The sequence below is a fragment of the Protopterus annectens genome, chromosome 16.part0, assembly GCF_019279795.1.
Source record: "Protopterus annectens isolate FY-2018-M chromosome 16.part0, PAN1.0, whole genome shotgun sequence".
NCBI classification, from domain to species: domain Eukaryota; kingdom Metazoa; phylum Chordata; order Ceratodontiformes; family Protopteridae; genus Protopterus; species Protopterus annectens.
This window is the reverse complement of record NC_056750.1, coordinates 167114921-167141136: the sequence shown is the minus strand read 5'-3', so window position 1 is coordinate 167141136 and position 26216 is coordinate 167114921. Positions and strand designations below refer to the sequence as shown.

At 38.2% G+C, this 26216-nt stretch overlaps 2 protein-coding genes and 1 non-coding gene across 3 annotated transcripts in view; 2 read left to right on the top strand and 1 right to left on the bottom strand.

Annotated features, from left to right (window-relative positions):
* The window catches only part of PRMT5 (protein arginine methyltransferase 5), a 1996504-nt gene extending 1985416 nt beyond the window's left edge, over nucleotides 1-11088 (bottom strand). Inside the window, exon 1 of the mRNA XM_044058013.1 lies at nucleotides 10782-11088. Within this exon, the coding sequence (XP_043913948.1) occupies nucleotides 10782-10879 (98 nt within the window). The 5' untranslated portion in view covers nucleotides 10880-11088. The remainder of the gene's footprint in view (nucleotides 1-10781) is intronic.
* The window catches only part of HAUS4 (HAUS augmin like complex subunit 4), a 770196-nt gene that overhangs the window by 613566 nt on the left and 130414 nt on the right, over nucleotides 1-26216 (top strand). The window lies entirely within an intron of this gene.
* On the top strand, nucleotides 12682-12754 carry TRNAR-ACG. The gene has a single exon. It is a non-coding gene; the product is annotated as a tRNA-Arg (tRNA).

Sequence of the window (26216 nt, the reverse complement as noted above, 5' to 3'; positions counted from 1 at the left end):
AAAAAAAAAAAAAAAAAAAAACACACACACACACACCTATAAATATCTACATCTACACACATCTATAGAACTACTACATACTATATGTATAGTTATATACTAGTTATATACTATATATACACTATACTATATTGTTATTTATTTTTATTTTACTTTACATTTGTTGACCGGGATAGTCCAACTGGATACATGTCTATTTTCAGTGGAGGCCCAGGGAGAAAAGCTCCAAGATAACAACACACATTGAACATTTAGTAAATGCTAGTTTCAAGCAGATCACAGTCATAAGCAAGTTATCTATATCTAGGTCTATAGCTACATCTAGTAGGTGGTGTTCTTGTGATGACTATGGGACATTTAACCAGGAGAGCAAGCAAATTCCCCTACTGTATTTGTTTTTTTATTGCAAGCTACTTCCAAAATAGGCAGATGAGACCTCGACTTAAAATTATCTTGGCCATGGATACAGCTACTTAATTATGCATAAAAAAAATAAATAATGATTTGTGATTTTTAGTGGGTGGGGAGGGGGATATTAATCTCAGATTTTTTTTTTCACTTCAATTTCAAAGCAAGAAAAGTAGCTTGAGAAATGGCTGTGAAAGTGATCAACCTGCAAATACCTACTTACTTGGGAGTAGAGTAACAACGCCAACACTGAACGAAATTACGAAGATTTAACAGCAGCTCAGACACTGGAGGAGCAGGTAAGGGAGGGTAGAAATTGAATGACTATCTGGGGAGGAGACACTGCTAGCCTGTGGTTTTCTGCCACTTGAGACTAGAGGCTTGCAAGGAACAAAGATTATTCTTGAACCAGAGAGAGGTTGGTGCTCCCAAGTCAGTGATGATCGCTCTCTCTGGATGTTTGGGAACACGAATGTTCAGAAGTGAACACAGTAGGTCACCATGGTAACGTGGGTGCTCACATCAGCCACAACCAACAGAAAATGCCTCCACCACTCGAGTTTGAGGGCCTTGGGCTTCGCCCCAACAGGATGAAAGTAGTAAGAATAGTAGTAGTAGTAGCAGCAGCAGCAGCAGGGGGTGTGGCAAGAAGTGGACTGTTTACAGTACTTCTTTACAGGTCTCTTGGGATGCTGGCCTGTACTGTCTACTAAAGGAGTGGGGCAGAAGGCCAATTATACTAGCAACCAACCTGCATGCTAGCCTGGATGAAGGACCCCGACATAATGTGCTTGTCAGAGTCATTGATCATGCTATCATCGATTAGGGAACAAATGAGCTAAGACCAACAGTGGAGATGGCTGTTAGGAGGTGAAACAAAAAGCATTCAAAAAACCTGAACCTATGCGAAGCCTACTTTAACATCTCTATATAAATAAGTAAAAACAGGTTAATGATCATCAGTATGGCATCATCATATAAATTTTCAGTAAATTTGCACTGTATAAGACCATTAATTTTTCCCCAGAAACTCCTATGGGATACTGAGTATTAAGCTTTTTGACCTCTAATGTCTTCAAAGCCCATTTCTTATCACCACCCTTATTTTAAATTAGGCGCTCCCAATACAAAAATATAGATATCAAAAGTATCCGAGTGGACATTCTGAAGCATGAGAAACCAAAATGAAGGTAAACATTCAACTAATAACGTGATAGCTACTACAAACTAAGATATTACAGGTCCTTTAAGGTGAAAGATAATGAATTCCAAGAACGAACAGAGGGCTTCCTGTACATTTCACTCAAACTTTGTTACAACTTAACATAACTTTTACGTGATAAAGTCAAAAGCATAGCAAAACAAAACTGTCATTAAAATCTTACGCAAACTGTGAAATTTACTTCTAAAGATAAAGAATTTCATTTTTTTCTTAGAGAGTCAATAAATGTTGGTGAATGACTTTCATTTATGATCTATGCACAGAACTGTCTATAGGAAAATGATTCTTCCTTGACAAAACTGCAGGGAAACTTCAGAGTTTAGGACAGTCACTGTGAGCGATATTACTTGATCTGTGCATGATGGCTACCAGCACTGCAAGATGTTCTTGGTTGTTCTTTGCCAATAATCTAGGGCTATCGAATTAAAGTGTCCTTGATCAACAATTCTGTTCAACTGTCAGAAATTTCTGCAGTGTCGTCACCGATATTGTGTCTGCTGTTTTGACGAGTGCTGAAGCTCTCTTTTATATCTAGCACAGTGACCTTCCAGAATTACTGAGCCAGTAGTTTGCCAAATTTCATCAACAGCCAACAGAGTGATCTTCCACACAAATAGGAATAAACTGTAAGCTGGACAGTTAACTCCTGATCACAACACAATCAGCTTTTTCTTGAATTATAACAGATTACAACATTACTATGCTGCTGTAGGAGTTAGCATTTCTACACAACTAGCAACCATTCTTTTTCTGCTTTCATTAACAGCTATTCCTGGTAAGCATCTTTGGATAAGCAGTTTTTACTTAAAGAACTCTTATTTCTTTATCATGTTTCAGCTGTTCCTCATTACTGTTACATGGCAGAACTTCTAAGATGGCTGTACTCTAATCAACAGACTGATTTGAGCTCTCCCAGTGTAAAAAAAAAAAAAAAAAAACTATGAAAAAAAGGACCAGTGAAATTGTCAGTTTGGGTAAAATTTGGTTACCGACTAGTAATTATACTGCCTGGACATCCGCAAAGAAGAAATTTACAGAACTCAAGACAAAATGGGGAACAGAAAAACTCTGGCAAGGAATAGTCTTGCAGCAGCAAAAAGCAATTCAAGTTTCAGCTTAAAAAGTTCAAGAGATGGCTTCCGGTGATTTACAAGAAACACACATCAAATGTACCAGAGGTACTGATATATTCCTTCATTGTTTCTTTTATTGTAAAGTAAAACAAACAGGATGGCAAAATATAAGAAGTTTTAATTAGCTATTAAGAACTGTAAAAATCAGAGGCTGAAATGAAGAAAAGGCAGAGTAATTTACTTATAGTAACCCTGCTCTGTGAACACAGACACCACCCAAATTCCTCCTGCTCTTATCAACCTTAATGACTTCTAGGAATAAGCAATGAGCATTAACACATGCTCTTATCTGAGAATCAGAAGAAAAAAAAATACATAAATAGCATAACAAAGATGATGCTTTTAGACAGTAATTTTCAAGGCATTTGACCACAGCCTAACCACTTCCAATTGCAAAGCACAAGACAGCTCTTGTGCACAGAGAATCTCAAAGTTGCTGGAAAGTACAACTGTGTAATTACACTTACCATAATAGTTGATGTTCAAATGATCACTGCTGCAGTAGCCTTAGCTATATGGCTTGTATTCTGCATAGAATACAACAGCCAAGTAGCTTCCACAGCTTCACAGAACCTTCCACACACCGAAATCAGTCAACTCAAGCTGAGCTGACTAAAAAGACAAGTTTGGGGTCCAAGCACTTCAGAGCTTTCATGCCAACAGAGAGCAGCAGGTTGAACCCTTAAAGTACAATGCTAGGAACAACAAAAATAAATAACCACACCCAGGCAAAAAAACACACCAAGAATCAAGGGGAAAGGAGTAGCTACTGCAGTGGTCATTTTAACATCTACTGTTATGGTAAATTTACTTGAACAACTGTACTATGTTCATTGTACTGGTCACTGCTGCAGTAGCTCTAGCTATATGGGTCGATCACCATAGCTTATTTCATTTGGGAGGTAGAAGAAGAAGGGTCCAGGAACCCCTTAAGAACTGTCCTAGCAAAGCCGGACATGGACCTAGAGAATCGAGCTTATACTGCTTTGTAAAAATATGTACAGAGGAACAAGTTGCTCCTAGAATACTTCTAGAATCCAACACCTTCCAAAAAGCCATACATGAAGCCAAGGCCTGGCAGAGTGGGCCTTGGCCCTGCCTGGAATAGTTTTGTTGCTGTAAGAATAACAAAAAGGTAATAGGCTTACACAACCATTTCAGAATAGTCTGTTTCAACACAGGTTGTCCCTTCTTACCTTCGCAAGAAATGAACAACTAAATCAGAAGATCTGGAAGATTTAGTTCTGTCAAAACAGTAAATCAGAAGATCTGGAAGATTTAGTTCTGTCAAAACAGTAAATCAGAAGATCTGGAAGATTTAGTTCTGTCAAAACAGTACCACAGTTGTATGTGGACATCCAAGGTATAGAGTACCTTTCTCCCTCATTTTAGGTTCAAGAAAGAAAACTAGGAAATGGATAGTTTGGTTTAAAGTAAACTAGGATACTACTTTAAGCATACATGGAGAAGTAGTTCTCAAAGAAATACTCTCTCTATAGAAAATCAGATGGGGTTGAGACACTCAAGACACTCTACTCTGATCTCTGCAAGAAATCAGCAAAACTGTTTTCCATGTTAAGAACCTATCAGTTGGTTCAAACAGTACAAATGTTAGCTTCTCAAACACAAAATTAAGTTCCCAATGAGGGGCCACCAGTTTTCTTGAAGGCTTGTCATTCATAGTCTCTTGCAAAAACATTTCGACATCAGAAAGCATTGAAAGGAGGAGGAACCATGGGTAGATATACTGAAAAGACTGGTAAATGAACAATGAGGAAGGTGTAAGAAAAGCCAATGTATAGTGATTGTCAAATATTTTAAAACCAAAGAACAAGTAGCCTTTAATGGGGGATTCCTCATATAACCACCCAATCAACCTTATAATTTTATCAGGGGATGCATATGCTTCCATTGCCCTAATCTTAAAATCCCAACTTGATCTGAATGTTTAAGACCCATCAATAACAGTGGTATTTTCGTACATTCTGCTTCCCTGTGGATCATCATTATTCTATTACTGTTGTCAAAATGTTTGCCTCCCCTCCACAAAACCACACTAATCCATATCAATTTTGGCATCACCTTTGCCATTCTTTTAACCATTACAAACACTTCATAATCATAATTTAGAAATAAATTGGGCCTATATGAAGCTGGGTCTGAAGGTACTTTGCCATCTTTAGGTAACAGCCACCACAGCATTCTTCCAGGATGTTGGTGCTTCTCCTCCTTTTACAGTACTGTTAAACAAAACCATCCAAATCATTATCACTTTCTTCTTTCCAAACGTCCTTAGGAATACCATCTACTCCTGGAGTATTTCCTGTAGATTGGTTATACAGCACCATTTTTAACTTGTCTCCTCCTATCCCAAATGTTAGAAACCAAGCCTAATCTACCTCCAACTTTGGCTTATTTAATTTTATCATAAACATTTCCATTTGTACTTTTTCTTGATTTCACATTTCTCTGATTACTACAATTTTTCATAAAATTTCCAAAATATTTCCAATACCTCTACAGGCTCAATTATTTTCCATGTTATAGGCTCCCCATGTTTGGCAACAACCCTTTCTACTTTCTATTGCCTGAGCCATTGTTCTAAAAGCTTTTGTGCTCCGGAGTTATCAAAAACAGCTGCTTAGCAGCTATCTTTCTAAACTCAAACATATTTATTGAGGTAGTCCTCATTTTCTCTTTAGCACTCTGCAGTTCCATGTCTTCTTGCTCTGCGAGATTCCCTCCATTTTGCAATCCTTTAATCTTTATCAGTTCCTCTAAATAATTTGTGTTACTTCTTAAATCACATCACTTTAATCTCACTTTCTAGCAATATTTTCAGAAGAAATTTATGTCTCTCAACTTCTAAACAGTTTCCACTACCCATTCTTTAAATACCCCTCTATTTAACAGACAGGGGGGAGCCTGCCTCTCATTTTATTTCATTACCTTGCATTTTGATTTTAAATTATTGGGCCATGATCTACATTATTATTGGATGTGTATCAAAATGTTCAATTGGATGCACATTTGCCCGTGAAATACCATTTCTGTCTAGGCTAGCCCAATTTTTGTACCTTGGGGAAATATGTAAATTCTCTCTAAACTCCAACTACTGAATTCACATTGTTAATGCCAAGTGTTTTCATAAATTTCTTCATAATCTACCCTCTGTTATATTTTCCTTTTTAGGCCCCTCAGATACATCCTCACTACTGCAAATCAAATTGCTAGCCCACCTCCAAGTAATATTCCCTTCTGAAAGAAGATTATTTATCCCAGAATGGTCTTAAGCTCCACTGTAGCAGTTTTAGGTGGAATATAAATACATGCCAGCATAATTCTCCTCCTTTACCAGTAACCCCTTAGTACTACAACTCTACTGTTATCTTCTTCTTTCCCTCTTCTATCACTATTGGAGCTCTTCTCACAATTAATATTACTAGTTCCCTTTTCCTTTGTCCAGATATTCCATTGAACAGCAATTCTTTATCAAATTCATATGCTCCGTTCTTTCCAAATGCGTCTACTCCAGCATAGCTATTTGCACTATGCATTTTAATGCATTTCATTACTTTCTTTGTGTGTGTGTGTGTGTATATATATATATATATATATATATATATATATATATAAGTGTGTGTGTGTGTGTGTGTGAGCATATTCACATTTAAAGATAATATGGAAAGTATTGTCATTACAATAAAAAGTTATTTTCCCACCTGTTATGTATAACAGCTTTTTTAAAAATGTCTAGTTTCAGCTTTTGTGCTGCATGCACACACTAATGTTTAGCAAAATTAACTTTTATACAGCTGTGTCTTGCCATAACCATTTGAACATATGCTAAATTTTACAAGACTTATTTTAATGAAAACTCTCAAACAAAAAAAAACACACACACACCCCAGGACCCGTTAACTTAATACACACACAAAACTATATACATCTTAAAATAATGAAGTTCAACTCTAACAGGAACAATTGTCCTAGATCGACAGACACACTCATAGGCTTGAATTAACCTACAATAAAGGTAATCTATCCACGTTACACCCTGTGCCTCTGCTTAACTACATGCTGTTTCTATCTCATCTTTATTCCTCTCCTAGATGTAGAAAACAACTTCAATGCTTTCAGAAAACATCTCCCAGCCAAAGAAAGAAACAAACATTCTGTTTTTATTGCCATCTTATCAGATTGCCTCAATAGAAACACAAGAACCAGATGCAGTTGCCTTCCACTACTAGCTTTTCATGTTGCACTATAAGCATTTACTCGCTAGAGAAAAGTTTTTCGTTACATTCAATGTTATTAAATTTACTTGCTCCTCCTTAAAACTGAGCCTTAATCCAGTCAAGCAATATGTAAAAGCACATCAGTTTTACTTAGTTCATGCTCTTTTGTCCAGGCTTTCTTCTCTTTTTACATTGCAGCGCCTACATATTTTTTTTTTTAAACTGAACAGAGAAAAAAGGGGGGGGGGCACCTGTTGACTTTAGCATTCCTATTACACAAAAACACACACACACCGCACGTGTGCATCACATTTTATAAAATACTGTCAAGAACAAAGTTTCACTTAGTTTCTTCTTTCCTTCCTCTTCTCCTCTCCTCAATGTTCTTCCAAATATTAATTGGCGTAAAGTAGGGCATTTGCATTGGAGTCCCCTACAAGTTTAACAAATTCAAAAAAGTCTAATTTCCACATTTGTGTGTTCCATCATATTTCACAAATGTAACGGATGTTTTGTAATCCCACATTTATTCATAATTTCCAAATTACTGGTTTTGTTGCTGTTGATCTGCATCTCCCAACTCCAGTCGCTGGTTCATTTCCAACGTACTCCTGGTTTTTCTAATCATCTCCTGTGATTTGTATAGTCTCTCAAGTATTTTCCTTTGGAATATTGGGAAAAGTTTCACTGGCATTGTCTATTAGCTTTAGAAGCAGAAAAATAAGAAGCAGAATCCCCTTCTGTTTGTTAGCTCACTCTTTTGTTGGACAACCTTTTGTATTATGTCCTTGGCATGTTCTGCATATAATAAAAATAAATAAATAAATAATTTTCGACCCTCCCAAGAAAAAAATGCTCTGAAGATAGCTGGATATAGCAACTTGAATGTTATACCTGCTTCTCGACATGCCCTGCTTATTTGAATAAATATACTCCTCTTCTGCCTGGTACAGTGAGTAACCATTTTCCACAAACATTCTACTGTCTCCAACTTTTAGTACTTTGTCCTTCTGCCGAGTTTTGTCAGAATTAACACCCTCTGCTGATAGGATTGCATCTTTACTCAATGGTCTTCGCTGCTTTCTCATGGTCAGGTTTGGAGTGCACACACACACACACACACACACACACAGTGTTCTTTCAATTAACAACTCCTGCTGTGGAATAACAGTCCAAATGCTTATCTGTGCTTTTAAAAATTAATACAGTATGTTCCTTCCAGCTTCTCTGGTACAGCAGAAAATCTCAGGTTTTCCCTACCTGCTCTGTCCTGTAATTCTACCATTTTTTTAAATACATCTTCTTGAGCAGTCTCATACTCAGCCAGTCTTTTTTTCCATTTTGACCTCTGATTTTTGCAGTTTTATCAGCTTATCTGAATACATGTTAAAATATTCTTCCAGCCTTTCCTTATTTGAATTGATATACTTATCGAGTTTCATTTATTTTTATCAGCTCTGAGCACATTTTGATTTATTTTTTCGTCTCTCTTTTATTAAATTTATTTTATTTTACATTTAATTACCGGGAAGGTACAACTGGACACATGTCCTTTTTCAGCAGAGGCACAGAGAGAAAAGCTCTAAATATAACATAAATGAATAAAGTACACTTTACAGGTACAGAAGTTTGAATCTAATAAAAGACAATAAAATTTCAAACTGTATAATCAACAAAGGCAGAAGCAAACATAGTACAAAACACAGATATAAAGATAAAACACATTAAACTGTGCAATTAAAGCAACGTTCAGTATGATATGGTACTGTAAAAACTACAAAGTGTACATCAGATGTCCATTCTTAGCAGGAGGGGCAGTTGAGCAGAAGTGAGAGAAATAAGGAATGGGACTTGGTGAAAGGAGTGACAGTTGAGAGGAATGAGCAGTGAGGCTTGCCAGATACAGGTAGGTCAACCTCCTAAAAGTAATGGAAGGATGTTTAACCAACGTGCGGAGGATGGAGCTATTCTAGCCTGGGGAGTCACAGTTACAAATCCAATTGGCTTGTAGGTGTGTCTTACAGGAAGGCATCATGCCTTGCACCAATGCTGGAGCTTGTACTGCTTTTTGCTGAACAGCTGCAGGATTCTTCCGAGCCAGTGTTTTCCCCTTACCTTTTGTGACATTTTCTTTCAGGGTCTCTGAATTTCTTCTTTACTAGCAACCAGGCAGTGCACTTACTAGCTAGTAACTGAAATTAACCTAAAGACAAATTCACTGACTTTTTTTCAGTTTCCGTTTTCACACCAGGAGAGTTGAAATTAAGCTGTTACTCAAGAGTGGAACCGTCTTGGAAGTCTTCAAAATGTGATTAACTTTATCCCAGAGTTATTTTCCCAAACACGGCTGTCATCCAGATGTAGTGAAGTGTCCAAAAACATTTTAGAATCTTTCAGTTTTTTCAATTTCATTTTGCCCTGACAGAAATCAAAAAGTCTCCCCAAATCAAACAGCATTTTATTTCAGAAAAGAATTTGTGCAACCTACATGACACAGACTAAACATACCACACCCTGAAGTTTTCAATGTTGGTCAAAACTTACAATTGTTTACAACGTACCTCCGGAGACAGCACGCGGAGACTAAAACTCTTCAAATACATGAACAACTTTTTTTTCATGCTACGATTACCTGCTTGATCCAGTTCAGAGATACAAGGGGAAACACAGTAGGGCTGACAACATTTCAAGTATACAAAGCAAGATGTTTCTAAAGGAAATGTAGGGGGCCACACCATACCCTCATGCTTTTTTGTCAAAATAAAAACTCATTGCTGTGGGATTTTAATTGTTTCAGATACAAAGTAACAGTTTTATGCAAATGTAACCAAATACTTAGGAAATGCCTCTTTTGTCTTAATATCTACTGACACTTACCATTTTTCATGTTATTTTGCAAGGCGCAGGTAACCAAATAAGGTCTGTCCTACACAAAGACAACAGATGAGGGGTAACCCTAAGCATACCTTTCAACTGTCCAAATTTCTTCAAAATGCCCAGATTTTTACTTTTTTTTTGTCTGTTCCTCATAAAATGTGTGGTTTTCTGACAAATCATTGAGGAGTGAAATCACTGAAGGACAGACATTTAATTGTCAGATATCATACCATTAAGAAAATGCATGCCAATGCAAAACCTGTTATTCTATCAGATATTTAAGTTTATCAAAGTGATATTTAAATACTATCCCTATTTATGGGCCTTTGTCACCTCATTATTTTAGCTTTGTCCAGATTTATTGTGTTAAGAGGCTGAGAGGTAGGACCCTAAGCTAAAGCTCATCTCAGCACCAACTGGGTACAGAACAGAAAAATATATCCCAAACAGAATTCCACTCCATTTCAAGTCACCAATACACAGTCACATACTGTATACACACCTAAAATCACGTGTCAGGAAGGGAAACCAATATGCAGCAAAATACATATTTTCAAGCAGACAATAATAGTACTTTGTGAACCTACTAAAAACAGGCCTTCACAGATGTTTTGTCAAGATATACAAAAAAGTAAATAAAAAAATGACAATACAGTTAAACAACCTATACGCAATTCGACTATGAAAGAAATAAAAAACATGTAGAAAAACAACTTGCGTGCAGCAGCTCTTACCCACGTGCCTAATACACGTATTCATTCATTCCCTTTTCCTATACACCAAACTCATATGGTCAAGCATCTAGTAAGCCACACAAAGGAACACTGTGTTACTAGTAACAGCCAAAAAATACTTAACAGTATGCAGACATTACGTCAAATAACCTTATACACTATCATTTACCCCTGTTTAGCAACCACTGTAAGCACGTCTCCCACATCTGGAATGCAATTTAAATCGCGCCCGCTAGAAACCCGGCCTGAGTGCGTCGCCATCTTCATTCGATCACGCTGGAGACTGAAACCAGAAAATCCACCAATGAAAGCACGCCCATGAAGCAACACTACAGCCAGACGTTTCTACGCAACATAGTAGAGAAAGAAAGAAATGGGTTGTTGCGTGAACAGCAAATCCTAGAGCGGCGAAGTAATGACTGTTGTTAAGTGACGCACAAGAGGCTCGGTGTTTGTGAGCTCTGCTTATTGAGTCAAGACATTGGATATAATGCTTCGCTTAAGGAAGGGATACATGGAATGGGGGCGTTTCTTTTTGAGAGAGTAATTTGTTGTCATTGGCAGGTGTATGATGATTAATCATAAATAAAGTATTTATTATCTGTTTGCTAGTTGCATGACTATTAACTGTCTCTGATTTTGACAGAAATTTTGTTCCGTCCCTCAATCTCTCCTAAAACTGGTGTATTTTGGAGAAATGGTTGAAATTAACGATAATTGTAGGTATTAACTTATTTTACTTCAGAAAATGCATAAATCATATTGTCTTATTCTGTTAATGTCTCAAGTTAACAGAACTAGTATGATTAAAAGTGTCCCTGATTCTTTTGAGATTTGTCCCTATTTTGTTGAGAGCTATGGTGTTGGGATGTTATATTTTTTGAGACTAACAAAATAAATCCGTGATTCCGTTGTAAATGAGGTGCATGAATGTAATCTGCTTTACCTGCTGTTGGAACGTACATGCCATGTAGTAAATTTGATGTAGTTGTCTTATTTCTTGTTGCTGTATTCCATTTTGAAGTAAATGTTGACGGAAAACGATGTTTTGCCGTATGGGTATAAATAAAAGAAAATACACTTTTTCCCGAAGTGTGTACGCATAGCTCTCCACAATTGCGGAACACTGGATAATGTGGAGTGTGTACTAACTACGTAGCAACAATTTGAAGTAGAAAGCATAAAGGATGGTTTAAATTGTGTTACTTTATAAAATCCCCGTAATGAATTAATACAATACTGTTTTATATACCATGGATATTTGCTAGAAAATTCTTAACGATATGTATGTGACGGACCTTTTAATGTGGAACGGTAAGGAACATGGACGCAAAATGAAGATGCTCATGTCTGTATTGTTGACATATGTATTCTGTTATTAGAATAAAAGATAAAATATTTGCTACACATGCCAGACTTTACGTGTGCATGTAGGGCTCCCACCTTTTCAGATGACATTTTTGGTACTAACGTAAGATTTTGCAGGGCAAAACAGACCCTCGGCCAGTACAAAGGACAGAACTTCACTTTTTTGCCTAAATAAAATCTTATTATTGTAACGTGTTAGTTGCTTATTATGTTTCTTATAATATTTAGTGTTTCAGATACAGAATGACTGTTTTATACAACTATTACATAAAATACAGGAAATAATTTTGTCCTAAAAATCTCAGGACATTTGCCGTTTTTTGCACGACACAACTGCCCAAAGCGAACCTGTCCCTCACAAAACTCTTATTTGTGTGTGGTTTATTTTATTGCGTTTTAATTTTGCCACAGCTTGTATGACGTTGTGAAACCCGATAGAAAAAGGGGTTTCAGGTTATTTTTGCCCTTTTTTACCCTTTTTTTAGAACCGGGAATATTCTGTAATGAAATGTTCTTCATTCGCCGTAATTATCATGATCAGCGATGACCTCGTTCTCACACCATTTAATTCTGCCCGTTTACACTTTCGCAAATGACGGCCATTTAGTAACCCTTTTGTATATATAGCTAGGAGTGTGTGAGCAAACTAAGGCTTTAAGTACTTTGATTATCAGTCTTCTCGTGAATGCCGAAAACTAAATGGGCCAGTGGCGCAATGGATAACGCGTCTGACTACGGATCAGAAGATTCCAGGTTCGACTCCTGGCTGGCTCGAATGTTTTTTAAATCAGAATAGCCTGAGTTTGACTCCTGGTTATACCTCTCAGTTTTAATTTTAACTCCGATTTTATCTCTGCCTTTACTCAACTGACAACATTTGAGACGAGAATGAGAATTACACTTAATGATCAAGCACAGTTGCACACACAACTCGCATTCTCTTTTTCCATCACTCTCACCTTACTAATGCAAATATTTAAGTATCGCTATGCAGTCCTGGTAGGCTTGAAAACAATCCCAGTATGAATTACTTCTGTAACAAAAAAGTAAACTTCATCACCGACTTAGCTGTAAAGTTGCTTTTTTAGTGGCTGTCTGACAGTCTTGCGAACTCGTTGCAGATGGTACACTTGGCTAATGAGGACTATTAGTGAGTATCCAGTCCAAGGTACTTTCTTTGTTGTTGGGTCTATTGGTTCTGGTAGGGGAGTTAATGGTTTGTGAGAAGCCATAAAGGTTAATATGGGTGGTGGGGTGGGCATTACTACAGGACATACAGGAACACAAGGCTGGTACATGTAGAAAGAGAGTAAAGGATAGTGAGGCAGACCATACCTGAGCTAGAGATCAGAGTTTTCACAGACACAGTTGCATGTTTAACCTCAGCATAAAATCACAGTACTCTTATTTTTTTATCAAAACATACAATAATTACAGTATTTATCAGGTACTGCTATGAATAGTAAAGCCCTTTCAAAACACAAATAGCTGGTATAAAAAAAGCTGCATTTGCTTTTTTTTTTTTTTTTTTTTTTTTTAAATAATGCATTAACAAACAACTTTTCCAGGGTCAGAACACAACACTTTGAAGTAACTTAGTCCAAGGATAATTAAAATAGTTAAACAGATGTGCTCAGTTAGTATTGCAATAGTCTACAAGCAAGTCGTTAACAAGGTTTAAGCCTAGACATAAGAACCAACCCAGATTCCATTAAGAAGTTCAAAAATATACTTTGTACTGGTTATTGGTATTAATTAACATGAGAAATGGAAGCATACAGTCACTATAGTAAATTTGTTATGTAGGTACTAAGCATTACTTTAGTAGTTACATTAAACACGTGCATTAAGGGTAAGGCAGTATCAAAGGTTAATTTCAGATCTACGGCAGTGGAATCACTGCTTACAGACCCCATGCTCAACGCTATGTTGGCTTGAGTTTATGCGGCGACTTGAGCAGGAGTATAGTGGTTAAATTGACTCTGCACATTGATATGGCAATATAATATCAGTTCCGCAGCAGTAGAGTTGCTTGTTCTAGTCCCCGTGCACAACTCTTTGAAGGCAATGGCATGTACGGAGAATTAAGCATTACTACACAAATCAATTTGGCACCTAGAATTTTACTACATTTGCTTGCACAAGGCTTTATAGTTTTAATTAAGCGTTACTGCAATGTTTAAATTGATTCTACACATAGGGTAAGTGTTAAAATATTGGTTCACTTCACTCTGCAATTGTGCACAACCCTGAGTAGCTTTAAGCGTAAACGGTGCAATTAGGTGATACTTCAGTGGTAAAATCAGTTCTACAGATATAAATTAACTAATGTTTATCCACACCACACTTTCTAGCATATCTCTGCACAAACATAGTGATTATATATCTGTACAATGCTTTCTGGGCTTAATTAAGTGTTATTCCATTGCTTAGATAAGCTCTATACAGAGAATAATCAGTAATTCAGTGGTTACATTAACTCTGCACATTAGATAGGGCAATGTCGATTTAAAGTACTTTAACAGCAGAAGGACCGCTTGTTACAGTCCCACGTCCACCACGCTATGTAGTCTTAAGCGTATGTGGTGAGAGTGGAGTCCGCAAACAAATATTTACACAGCTAACAATGAAAAGAAGGATAAAAGCAAGTAGTCTTTCCCAAACGAACAGTCTTCACAAATGCATATAAGCAAGAGTACACTTACTGTAGGTCAAGCGCCGGAGCAGGGTGCACAGCAGCCAGGTCAGGGTAGGAGAAGAAGCGTCCCCTAGAATGGGGTATATTTATAAGGTAAGAGAGGATGGGGCAGAGGGGGGGGAGAGTAAATCATAAAGCAGGTGTGGGGCAGAAGCCGCGAGATGAGCAGCTATAGGTCAGATAGAAGGTGGGAGGGGGTTAGGTTAAAAGGAGGAGCACAGAGTTGGAGGGAATAGAATAGGTAGGGAACAATGAGTGCATTTAAAGGAATAAGCAAAGATTAGGAGAAACTAGAGTATGGTGAATGCAGTATTAAGAGAGAGTAATAAGAGAGGTATAGAGAGGTGTAGTGAGGTAAGGCAGCAGGATACCAGAGACAAGAGTAGACTGTCGAGGATGACAATCAGCGAAGTGTGAAATTCTGCAGGTAAGTATGAAAGTAAGAGAATGTGGAAGAAAGTTGAGAGGCTAGCAAGACTAGACTTGGGATGTTAGAGGTTTAGAATGTGATGAAAGATAGCTTAGTACAAAGGAGAGAAGGTAAAACAGTAAGTCAGAAGAACACTGAGAACAGAGCTAGGGAGGTATGGTTAAGAATAGGTGAAGAAATAAGCATACAGGAAGCTTGAATGATGGTGCCCCCTAGTGGCCAGTCACTTTTTTGCAGCAAATAGGTTTACTAAAGGGAATTTCAGGCATAGGGAGAGGAGGGAGATAAACTAGTTAGAGATAAGGACTGTATAATTTATTTATTTATTTATTTATTTTACATTTGTTGACCGGGCTAGTCTAGCTGGATACATATCCTTTTTCAGTAGAGGCCCGAGGAGAAAAGCTCCAATAATGAGAAAAATAACACACTACAACTAGAGAGAGGAACAACATTATAAAGATAACAAAAACGGTAAGACATCAGTATATACATGCTAGAGAGAGAGAGAAAAAAAAATGCTAAAACTAGGAAGGTGACAGGACAAGCTGTGTTGGTAACATGACATGGGTACAAGTGGAGGAAGTAAAAAGCTAGAGGATAGCTTGTGAGTGAGAAGGGTAAAAGGAACTAAGAAACCTATAAGAATTAGTCTGGGTTAAGACATGGGCACAACCAGTGGGACTTTAAATATTCTCTGAGATTATTTTTGAATAGGTTAAGTGATGGCATGAGTCTAAGGTAGTTAGGAAGGGAGTTCCATTGCTTTCCAATAGAGTTAGCATAAAGAGCATCACCGCCCAAGTTATTAGATTTGATGGTTGATACTTGATTACTGTTGGAAGACCGAAGGGAACTTAAGTTGGTGTATGGAGTCAGGATTTTGCTCAGTGAGGGGGTTTTGTCTGGTTGATTTATAATTTTAAATGCTTCAGTGAGTTGATTGAATTTAAGAAGATTGGGCAGTTCTAACCAGCCTAGTTTCATGAGGTTGAGGCAATGGTGAGTACGATAGGGTGATCCTGTAATGAATCTGGCAATATGGTGGTAGGTGGAAGAAAATTTATTGAGCTCAAATTTATTAAGGAAGGAAAATATGGGGGAGGCATACAGAAGGGTGGAAAGGAGATGAGTGCGGGCAATGGTTAATTTAGCATGAGGAGTAAGAAAGTTCCTGATTCTATACATTGACCCCAGTTTCTTATTAACTGACTTAATGGTTTGGGCAATGTGCATATCAAATTTGAGCTTGTGGTCAATAGTGACACCTAAAAGCTTGGTGTGGGAGACGGGCTCTATGATGGTGCCATTAAGGGATTCAACAAAAAAGGACCTAGGATTTACAGGTTGTGGTTCTGGGGGTAGGAGAGTGGTAGATGAGGGGAAAAATAGAAGTAACTTGGTTTTAGCTGGGTTAAGTATGAGTTTCAGGTCAGAGAACCATTTTTCAACTTTGGCAAAACAAAGTTGGGTGGCTGATTGGAGTTTCTGGAGAGAGAGATCAGAACAGATCAGGGCGGAGTCGTCCGCGTATTGTATGCAGGTAGTTCTAGGGATGATTGTGTGTAGATCATTTATAAAAACAGAGAAAAGAAGGGGGCCAAGTATGGAGCCCTGTGGGATGCCAATGTTGTTAGGGAGTAGTTGAGATAGACTATTTTGCCATTGGACTGCTTGGTGCCGTCCAGAAAGGTAATCCTTGAACCAGTTTAGTGTCAAGTAGTCCAGATGAAAGGTTTGCAGGGTGTGGAGTAATAGCTGGTGGTTAACCATATCGAAAGCTTTTGATAGATCAAGAAAGAGTGCAGAGGATATAAGTTTTTTGTTACGGTTGTTGTTTATTGAGTCGACAAAAGAGAGGAGGGCAGTAGTAGTACTGTGATGGGGGCGAAAGCCATGCTGGGTAAATGATATCAGATTATTGATGGCGAGGTGGTGGAGGAGTTGTTTGTGAATACACCGTTCTAAAATTTTTGCTATTGGAGAAAGTATCGCAATGGGCCTATAGTTAGATGTTTCAGTTGAGGAGCCTCCTTTATGAAGTGGAATGATGTATGAGATTTTCCAAATGGGGGGAACGGTGGCTTCGGTTATGGATCTGTTAATCAAAATTGATATGGGATAGGAAATGACATCAGAGGCTAATTGGAGGTATTCAGCTGGGAGACGATCGGCCGCAAGGGTGGACGGTTTCAGTTTTTTTAGTAGGGTACGAATATAGAAGGTAGATACTGTTTGTAGGTTAAAGGAGAGAGGAGGTGAGTCAGGAGTAAGAGTTAATGATGAGGAAGAAGTGGGTAGATGATTGGCAAGGGACTGGATGGACTCCGTAAAAAAATAGTTAAAGGAATTGGCTATCTCTTCAGGTTTTTTACTAGTAAGTTTCTCAGGTATAGGGGTAGAGGATTTACCAGGATGGAGGAGGTTATTGAATCCGGCCCAGAACTTTTTTGGGTTAGTCTGATGTTTATCCTGGAGGTAACAGAAATACTGTTTTTTATCTCTAGCGATGTCTGATTTCGTGGAGTTTCTGAGAGATTGAAATTTAATACGATCTAGGAGAGTTTTGGTGGCTCTCCATTTATTCCAAGCCTGGTCACGGAGTTTAATTTTTGCTTTGGTTTCACATGTTAGCCAGGGAGCTATGCGGTTCTTGGTTCTAATTAGTCGATTTGGAGCATGGGAGTCAAGGATGTTTAGGAAAGTGTCATTGAAGTACGACACACTCTCGGCTAGGAGAAGAGTAGTTAGGGAAGACCAGTTGCAGAATTTTAGTTCAGCTAGAAATAGATCTAGGTTAAACTTTTTCCTGTTTCTGATAAGTTTATATAGGGGTGGATTAGAAGTACAAAGCTTGTGCTTTATAATGTAAGTAACAAGGTGGTCGCTTAGGTCATTGGGGAGGGTACCTGTAGAATAATTGTTAGCAGCTTTATTGGTGAGAATCCAGTCAATGATACTCTCCTTTTGCTGTGTATTACCAATTCTGGTAGGAGCTGTGATATTTTGGGAGAAGCAATATAGATTGATTGGATGGGGATTTGTCTTGGCAGAGCAGTGGGACCAGTCAATGTTGAAGTCCCCTAGAATAATGGTTTCCTGAGGGTAGTTTGAGGCTAGCCAACTTAAAGTATGCTCAAGGTTTTCAAGTTTTTTCCCTGGTGGGATATAGATTACAACTAGATTAATACATTTATGGGAGTTTAGGCAGATCTTCAATGCAATTAGTTCAATGTTAGAGACCTGGGGGGGGTACAATGTGTTCCTAATGATGTTAAGTCTATTATTAAACATAACAGCTATTCCCCCACCCTTTTTGGTTATTCGATCATTCCTTAGGATATTATAGCCAGGTGGGAGAATTTCTTCATCTTTTGTGGCGGGTTTCAGCCAAGTTTCTGAGAGACACATGATGTCTGGGGAGTGTGTGGCTATCAGAGCATGTAGGCTATGTACTTTATTGTTAATGCTTCTTAGGTTAAGGTGAAAGATGAGGAGGGAGGTATTAGGAGTGTGGGGTACTGTAGAGGTGGCAGGGTCATGAGTGGTGGGGCCTGGATTTGGATGAATGTCGCCATGTTGAGTAATGCATTGTTTTAGGTGATCTAAGAATTTTTGAAGTTTATAGAGTATTTTAAGGTTAGATTTATTATTAGGTGATCTAGGGTAGTGGAGGGTTGGATGAATATGATTAAGGCCTAGAGATTTTGCAGTAAGGGAAGAAGGAACTATATGGTTAGGTGTTGGGTGTATGTAAAAGGTAGTATGGGCATTGGGTAATGGAATTCCTAATAGTGTTTGGTGTTCATAGCGTGATAAAAGGTAAAGGATAAAAAGGAGTAAAGTTAGTGAAGAGATAAAGGAATACTTGGTTTTTCCCATGGTGGTGAGTAAATGGTAGTTTGTAGGGTAGGAGGATTTGGAGGGCATATTAAGTTTAGGGGGATGGCTGAGTGTGTGAGAGGAGGAGTTATTAATCAATGGACTGCCGTGAATGGAGGGGAGGGAGGAGGGATGGGCTAGATGTATCTATAAATTTAGAGGTAGTGGGGGCGGGTGGGATATGGGGGCAGGGTGGGGCGCGGAGCCCGAGCAGAGCGAGGCTGAGCGGAAGGAATACACCTGCCTGGAGGTTGCAGGGTCTTAGATTCAGTAGGAAGAAGGTGTAGGTTTCAAAGGTAGAATAGGACCTTTCGATTTTCAAGACCTTGGAGTTATTGCAGGATATGGTTAAATATACACAAACTCAGAAGATAATGTTGAGATTCCTCCTTACTGAACTCAATCTAGGTAGGTAAAATTACTATTTGGAAACAGCTTTTATAAGCTTGAAGTAAGGGTCATTTAGAAAGCTAAATGGGGGGGGGGTTGGCTGTTGACTAACCTGACTGGGAAGCTTGCCTTACCTAGCAGTATCTATAAAAAATTATTATTAGAATTTTTCTAGAAGCTATAACATATACTTTCACTGTCTTTTATCAAGGTAAGGTATCTCTGGGAGCTGGTAGGTTACTTCTTAGTTTAGGACTATTTTTCTTAGACGTACAGCAGGGTACATTCAGGTGGTCTATTGCAGGGACATACAGGAACACAAGGTTTCACTGTGTTTTATCAAGGTAAGGTCTCTGGGAGCTGGTAGGTTACTTCTTAATGTAGGACTATTTTTCTTAGACAGGGTACATTCAGGTGATCTATTGCAGGGACATACAGGAACACAACGTTTCATTGCCTTTTATCAAGGTAAGGTCTCTCCAGGAGCTGGTAGGTTACTTCTTAATTTAGGACTATTTTTCTTAGACCTTAGTATCTTGTGATGCATCTTAACTTTTCTGAAGTTGAGGGAATACTTGTTTATTTTCAGCAGCAATATCAACATTAAGAACTTTTTTTTTTTTCTCCAAAGGTTAATAGTCGTCTATTTATTTATTTTATTTTTATTTATTTTTTATTTATTTAACATTTGTTGACCGGGAAAGTCCGACTAGGTTCCACAGAGCCTGTTTTCAGCGGAGGCCCGGGGAGAAATGCTCCAGATGCATGTCTTTGGAATGTGGGAGGAAACCGGAGTACCCGGAGGAAACCCACGCGAACACAGGGAGAACATGCAAACTCCACACAGAAGGCACCCCAGCCGAGAATCGAACCAGAGAACCTCTTGCTGTGAGGCGACAACGTTAACCGCTGGACCACTGTGCCGCCCCATCTGTTCCGCCCCATCTATTCATACCCATTAGTTTAACTTTAAATATGTAGTTTATGAAAGCAACTGGTTTTATAGTTCTAGACGTCTTTATCAAGGGTATGTTGGGCTTGGTGCGTCAATCCAAGTTGTATGACAAGGTTTCACTGTGGACAACACAGGCTGGCTAGCCACAATTTCTCTGAGGCAGGTCCGCTGGACTTGGTTTTCAAAGGAGGAGGTCAGGTACAGTTAGGATGGGCCAGCTGTCGTGGGGTACTACTGAAAAGGGTGGGCACAAAGTAAATTGACATTTGTTAACCGGGTTAGTCCAACTGAGTCAGGGGCTCATGTTGAGTGGAGGCCTGAGGCGAAAAGCTCCAGACGATTTACAATCATATAGCAGATGAGACAAGTACACAGTGTTGTAGTGTGCAAGCATATAACCTAAAGATACCGTTCATGGTACAGTAAATCTGTCTCTTAAATTTCTACTTCAGCAGCTTTTCCCAGTTTTGTATTAGAACATTACCCCACCAGATGCGCTGTAGCAAGGACCACCCACTACTGTACGTTTCCCTGTAATTGCTAGTCTTGCTATGAATAAACATGAGATAGCTGACATCACCAAATATAATATGGACACCAGTGTAGTTGAATCTGGAACTAAATAAATTTTACAAAACTACACTCTAGCTAAAGTGCATCATACATAAAATGGAATTGAATATATTTTACAAAAGTATGGTCTAGCAAGTGCATCTGCAATTCTATCCCGTTCACTCTGCAGTGATTTTACGCAATAAATTTTATTTAATAAATACAATGCAATGAAAACTGATAAGGCAGGGACATAAGCAGCTCGTGTTCTTTCATACAAAACACACTTCCATGCTCTGGTGGAGTACTATTTCAGTAGAAAGCAGCAGTTTTACTTCTGTGTAAAACTTACTTTGCAAACTGTTATAGCTCATGGAAACACACTGTTATTACTTATATTAAGGCATAACTTGTACATACCTGATGTAGCATCCCTCACACACCATAAATGAGTTACAGGACAATCAATTTTCTCAACTTGCATAGCAGCTGATAGTCATGAACATAGCTCTCAACCTTCCATCTCCATAATGAGGAACAAATGGGCAAAATTTGGAACACATACTAATGGCTTACTGACAACTTCAACTAGGAAGGGCATAGGATGGTTAAAATATAGTCATGATTCATGAAAACTATAGTTTAGAAACACAGGGGGGTGCAGGGGAAGCTTGCCTCCCCTGCAAAAGCAATCTGAAGCACAAAAGTATTGTTAAGAAAGGTGGGGGGCAAAAGCAATTGAAAGCACAAAATTAGGTGGGGGGTGTAAAGTACTGGGTACATACTGCCCTTCTCTCCCACTAATGGTTAAACCTGTCCTTACATATCCTAATTAAAGGATACACACAATAATTAGCTTGGAATGGCCGTATTTCAAGAACAGAAACAAACAGTCACCGATGGAATATTCAGAATGAACATTCAACAGGTCGGTGGATAATCTGCATGCTTGTCACTCAGCTGTATTTTGCATGCAATGTCACATGGGTTTGCCCTGTCAATCATGTAGGCCACGCCCATTCCCCCCCGCACAAAAATCACAGTGGGGTAATGTTCTAATACAAAGCCCTTTTCCCACTAAACTTCCATCCTTGTAAAAGCAGGAGGAAGCTGACAGCCAGAATAGGGTTAGCTGAAGATAAGGCCTACAAGGGTGATCACAGTATAATTGAGAAGGAATTTCTTGCCCCCCCCCCCGGTTTTCAGCTTTTTGCCTTCTCCTCTGGGTGAGGTAGATGGGTTAGGCTAGGTTGTCATGACCATGTAAGCGGAAGACAGAAAATGTAAGAAGGACTGAGGTAAGTGGGGAGATTTGGAACTCTTCAGCTCGACTTCCCACAGGCCAGACAGCCCCAAGGATTATTGCCATGGGACTGACCAGACAGTTTTTAGAATGGAAAGATAAGGATAAAGTGTGCAGAAAATACAGTAATACAGAATGTTATTTTCTCAAGAGAAAGATAAGTATTGTCAGCTACAGAGTGTTCCTTAATGGAATGTTAAATAAAGCACATATCAGACAAAGCCTGAGACCAAGCTTAGGGAGAATGAATGCGGTTTACAAAGGAAAATTACTGGACTGAAGCAATATATGTTGTGTTCAGGATAGCAGTTCAGTTAAGGCTTTTTAGTTCGTTTGACTTGACATTACGGAAAAGATTAAGCTAAAATACAGACACTCAAGCCTGGCTATTGAAGTCAGGTTAAATAATGATTGTTTCCCTTAACACTATTCAGGACAATTGGAAGTTATGTGCAGAAACTTTGGCTAGATTTAGCAGCACTGTTAATGAAGATATTCAGATATTGTGAATATGTAATAAAGTCTTATTGAATAAACTACAGTGTTTGGAAAATTCATTCTGAAAAGTACACGACTTGGTTTATAAAGGAGAAACTGGCACCTGTTCAGCACAAGTATGGGTAATTAACAGATAAAGACTTTCGTTCTCAGTCTTATTACAGTGTTTTCAGTTAATTACAGCACAGTACAGTCTTATCAATTCTTTCAGTGGGCAAGAATAATTGGAAGGGCCAGATAACGACAGTGCTGTCTGATCTGTAGTGTTTAGGGCACTGCTATGAAATGAATAAATGGCCTCCCTGAAATTCCTGTCTTGAGCACATTCCAAATAATTGGCTGCAGTCAGTAAGGGTAATTGGCAATAAATACATGGCTGTGGCCCTTTATACTGTGGTGGTGGTGCTGTGGTAGCATTGTCGTCTTACTGTAAGACGTCCTGTTCGATTCTCAGCTAAAGCGTCTTCTGTGTGGAGTCATGCGTGAATGAGCGTACCTTCGTTGAAGGTTGTGCATCAGAGATGGCAACTCAGCACATAAAAATCTACTGCCAATCATTAGCGGACCGGAGTTCTGCTGTGGTGACCCCTAACCGGGAAAAGCCGAAAGATACAACAACATGGCTGTGGTCCTTTAATCCACCTGATGTCTGTGTTTTTAAAATATAATCACGTTAGTGATGAACACTGTGTTGAGCGGGTCATGTAAGTGTTTTTCACGAGTTAAGATCCTGTTGTGCATCAACATTTACAGGTAAAGTGCTTTGATAAATAGCGAATAATGGTTCTTTGTTAGTAAGGGAAAAGCTGTACCAATCTCAGGCAAACATCTGTGAAGGCTTATGTAATCTGCTGGGGTAGAGTGCTGACCCACTTGAACCTAATTCAGGCTTGGTCCAAGAGTAAAAGAAAACATGCACTGTCAGGGAACCATTCGATAGAGAATCAGATTTTCATAAATGTCTAGAAATAAATGCAAAGAGTACAGATAGTAAAACTTAAATTCCCTCAAATCATCAAGTTGAAAACCACGGTAAAATAAGTCAACAGCATAATCCACAGCTATCCTAAAGGCATAGTAGAGAATAGGGAACCAGTACATCAGCACCCTGATTGGAGAACAAACATTCTCCTCCAGGGTGATAATGTACAAGTAATGCCTGCTGCAAAAAAACGAGACTGCCACTTAGCAGCACAGTAAGCCACGCTGGAGCTTGGACTAAAAGTGATCTAATGACTGCCATTTTATACTTGCTAAATGGTACTTTTGCTGCTTAACGACTGTAAAATTTAAAAAAAGAAAAGTTTAACTGTATGCATGTATGAGAGTGAGACTGATCAAGCTGTTATTTTACAGTCACTAAGCAGCACTTTTGCAGTTTAGTGAATGTAAAATTTAAAGAAGTGGGTGTTGGTGTGTGTGTGTGTGTGTGTGTAGAATGAGATCAATCGACCAGTGGTACTGGTAGCAATAGCTGAGGTTTGCATACCTTTCGATTTCTTAGCTCAAGAAATCTGGATAAAGCCTAAAATAAAATGGGTACAAAGGCTCAGAAATAGGGGCAGGTTTTAAATAGTGCTCGTATAAAATTATGTTGCTTCAATAGCAGATTTTTGTTAGCATGCATTTTCTGAAGGAACTAAAAGGCTGAAACTCAAATGTATGTCATTAGTGACTATAATCCCCAATGACTGGTGACAAATCACACATTTTAGGAGTAAGGGACCAAAAAAAGTATGTACACTAATGCACGCTGGAGAGCATTAGCATTTGCTTAACACTTACAAACAAATGCAGTGGAGAGGAAAACATAACCGGTGAGAAAAAAAACAAATGTGTAGTTATTTGGTTACTATTTACAATACAGATGAATTTCAAGTAAATATATTTGCTTTTGTTAAGGAGGAACCAGAATGAACACAAGCGCCATTTCAACAGTGGCTCTGGGAGTAAAGTCTCAAAATGAATGTGATAAAACAAAAAAGAGCATATTTAAATGCAATTAGAATGTAGTTGTGCATACTAGATAATTTAGTAAAACCAGGAAAATGTAAGATATTAAAAATAAATTTGCAGAAACAGGGAATGTAATGGCATGCAATAGTAACATATTACAAAACTAACCTGATGTAAAAAGTTAAAGAAGTAAAGAAAACATAACAAGGATGGCCAAAAAACACACCAGCTGATAGGATGAATCGAGTGCTTTTCATTCTCATTGTGTAACAACTTCATCACAATTCTGATGACATTCTTAAACTACACAAAGAGAACAAAAGCACTCAATTCAACTTATCGGCTGGGGTATATTTTGGCTATTCTTGTTGTGTATTCCTTAATATGAACATTAGCTGAAAGCAAGATAAAGAAAATACAATCAATTGTTTGATCAGAAGAGAATGGAGAGTGACAATACATGGTGTGCATGTAGTTGTGATCCAAAAACAAACTTTGTGTAGTTCCTTCCCTGACGGTGACAACATTTGCAAGTCAGGTACAATAACTATAAAGGTCACTTTACTACAGTAGTGCAAACGTCATGTAATGGATTATAGAACAGCCGTCTTGAGTGCATGGTATGATCAAATAGGACAGATCATTTCCTGAATTTACTTAACACTGCTGTGGTTAAAGATAGCAGATAAATATGGGGTTATCCTGGTGGAGAGGAGCAATAGATGCACCAGGGTTTTATTTGAAGGCAGATGACTGAATATAGGTGCAATGTTTGGATCCAAACAGTGAAAAAGGGCATTACTGTGGGTATTCTTTTATTTCAGTGCTAGAAATATTAAACTCAAAAGCTATCGAATCTGAGTTCCAAGTTGGCTGCACACTGACCAAGTTGATTAGAACTCTTCCAGTGTCCAAACTGAGATTGTTAAAAAAAAAAAATCAAAAAAAGAAATACAAAGAATGTAAGAGAAAAATCTACTGGAGAAGAAGAAAAAGCTCTTTCTGAGAAGAACATTGAAGCATCTGTTCAGGGAAAAGCAGATCAAGTTTCAACTTTAGCAGAGGAGGTGGCTTCCAGTGATTTGTTTGCTTATTTTTATTTATGCTGTGTTGACCAGGTTAGTCCTTCTAGTCCAGTTAAGAAAAAAAAAAAAAAAAAACTTGCCGAAATGTCAGACAAGAAATATATTAGTACTTTAATCTCCAAAATGATGAAACATTTTTCAAAAGTATCTAACCATTAACCAGGAAAGTGATTTATATTACATAATACAGTCACTAGACAAGTAGAACCAATAAAAACAAATCCGATTTAACATGGAATGTGATTAAATGCCATGAGAAACATTTCTAAAGTGTTAAAATATTTCCTATTTATAAATAACATATTTCCAGGCACTGTCTGTCTTTATGTACTCTGTCAATAACAAAAAACTGCCACTTTTAAAAAACGTGCAACTAATAGAGCTTATCTAAACAAGCTTATCTTGTTTTGGGATTTACTGTGGAGTTGACTGTTAAGAGAAGTTTTATTGACTGCGGTGGTGGTGCTGCGGTAACGTTGTCTTTATG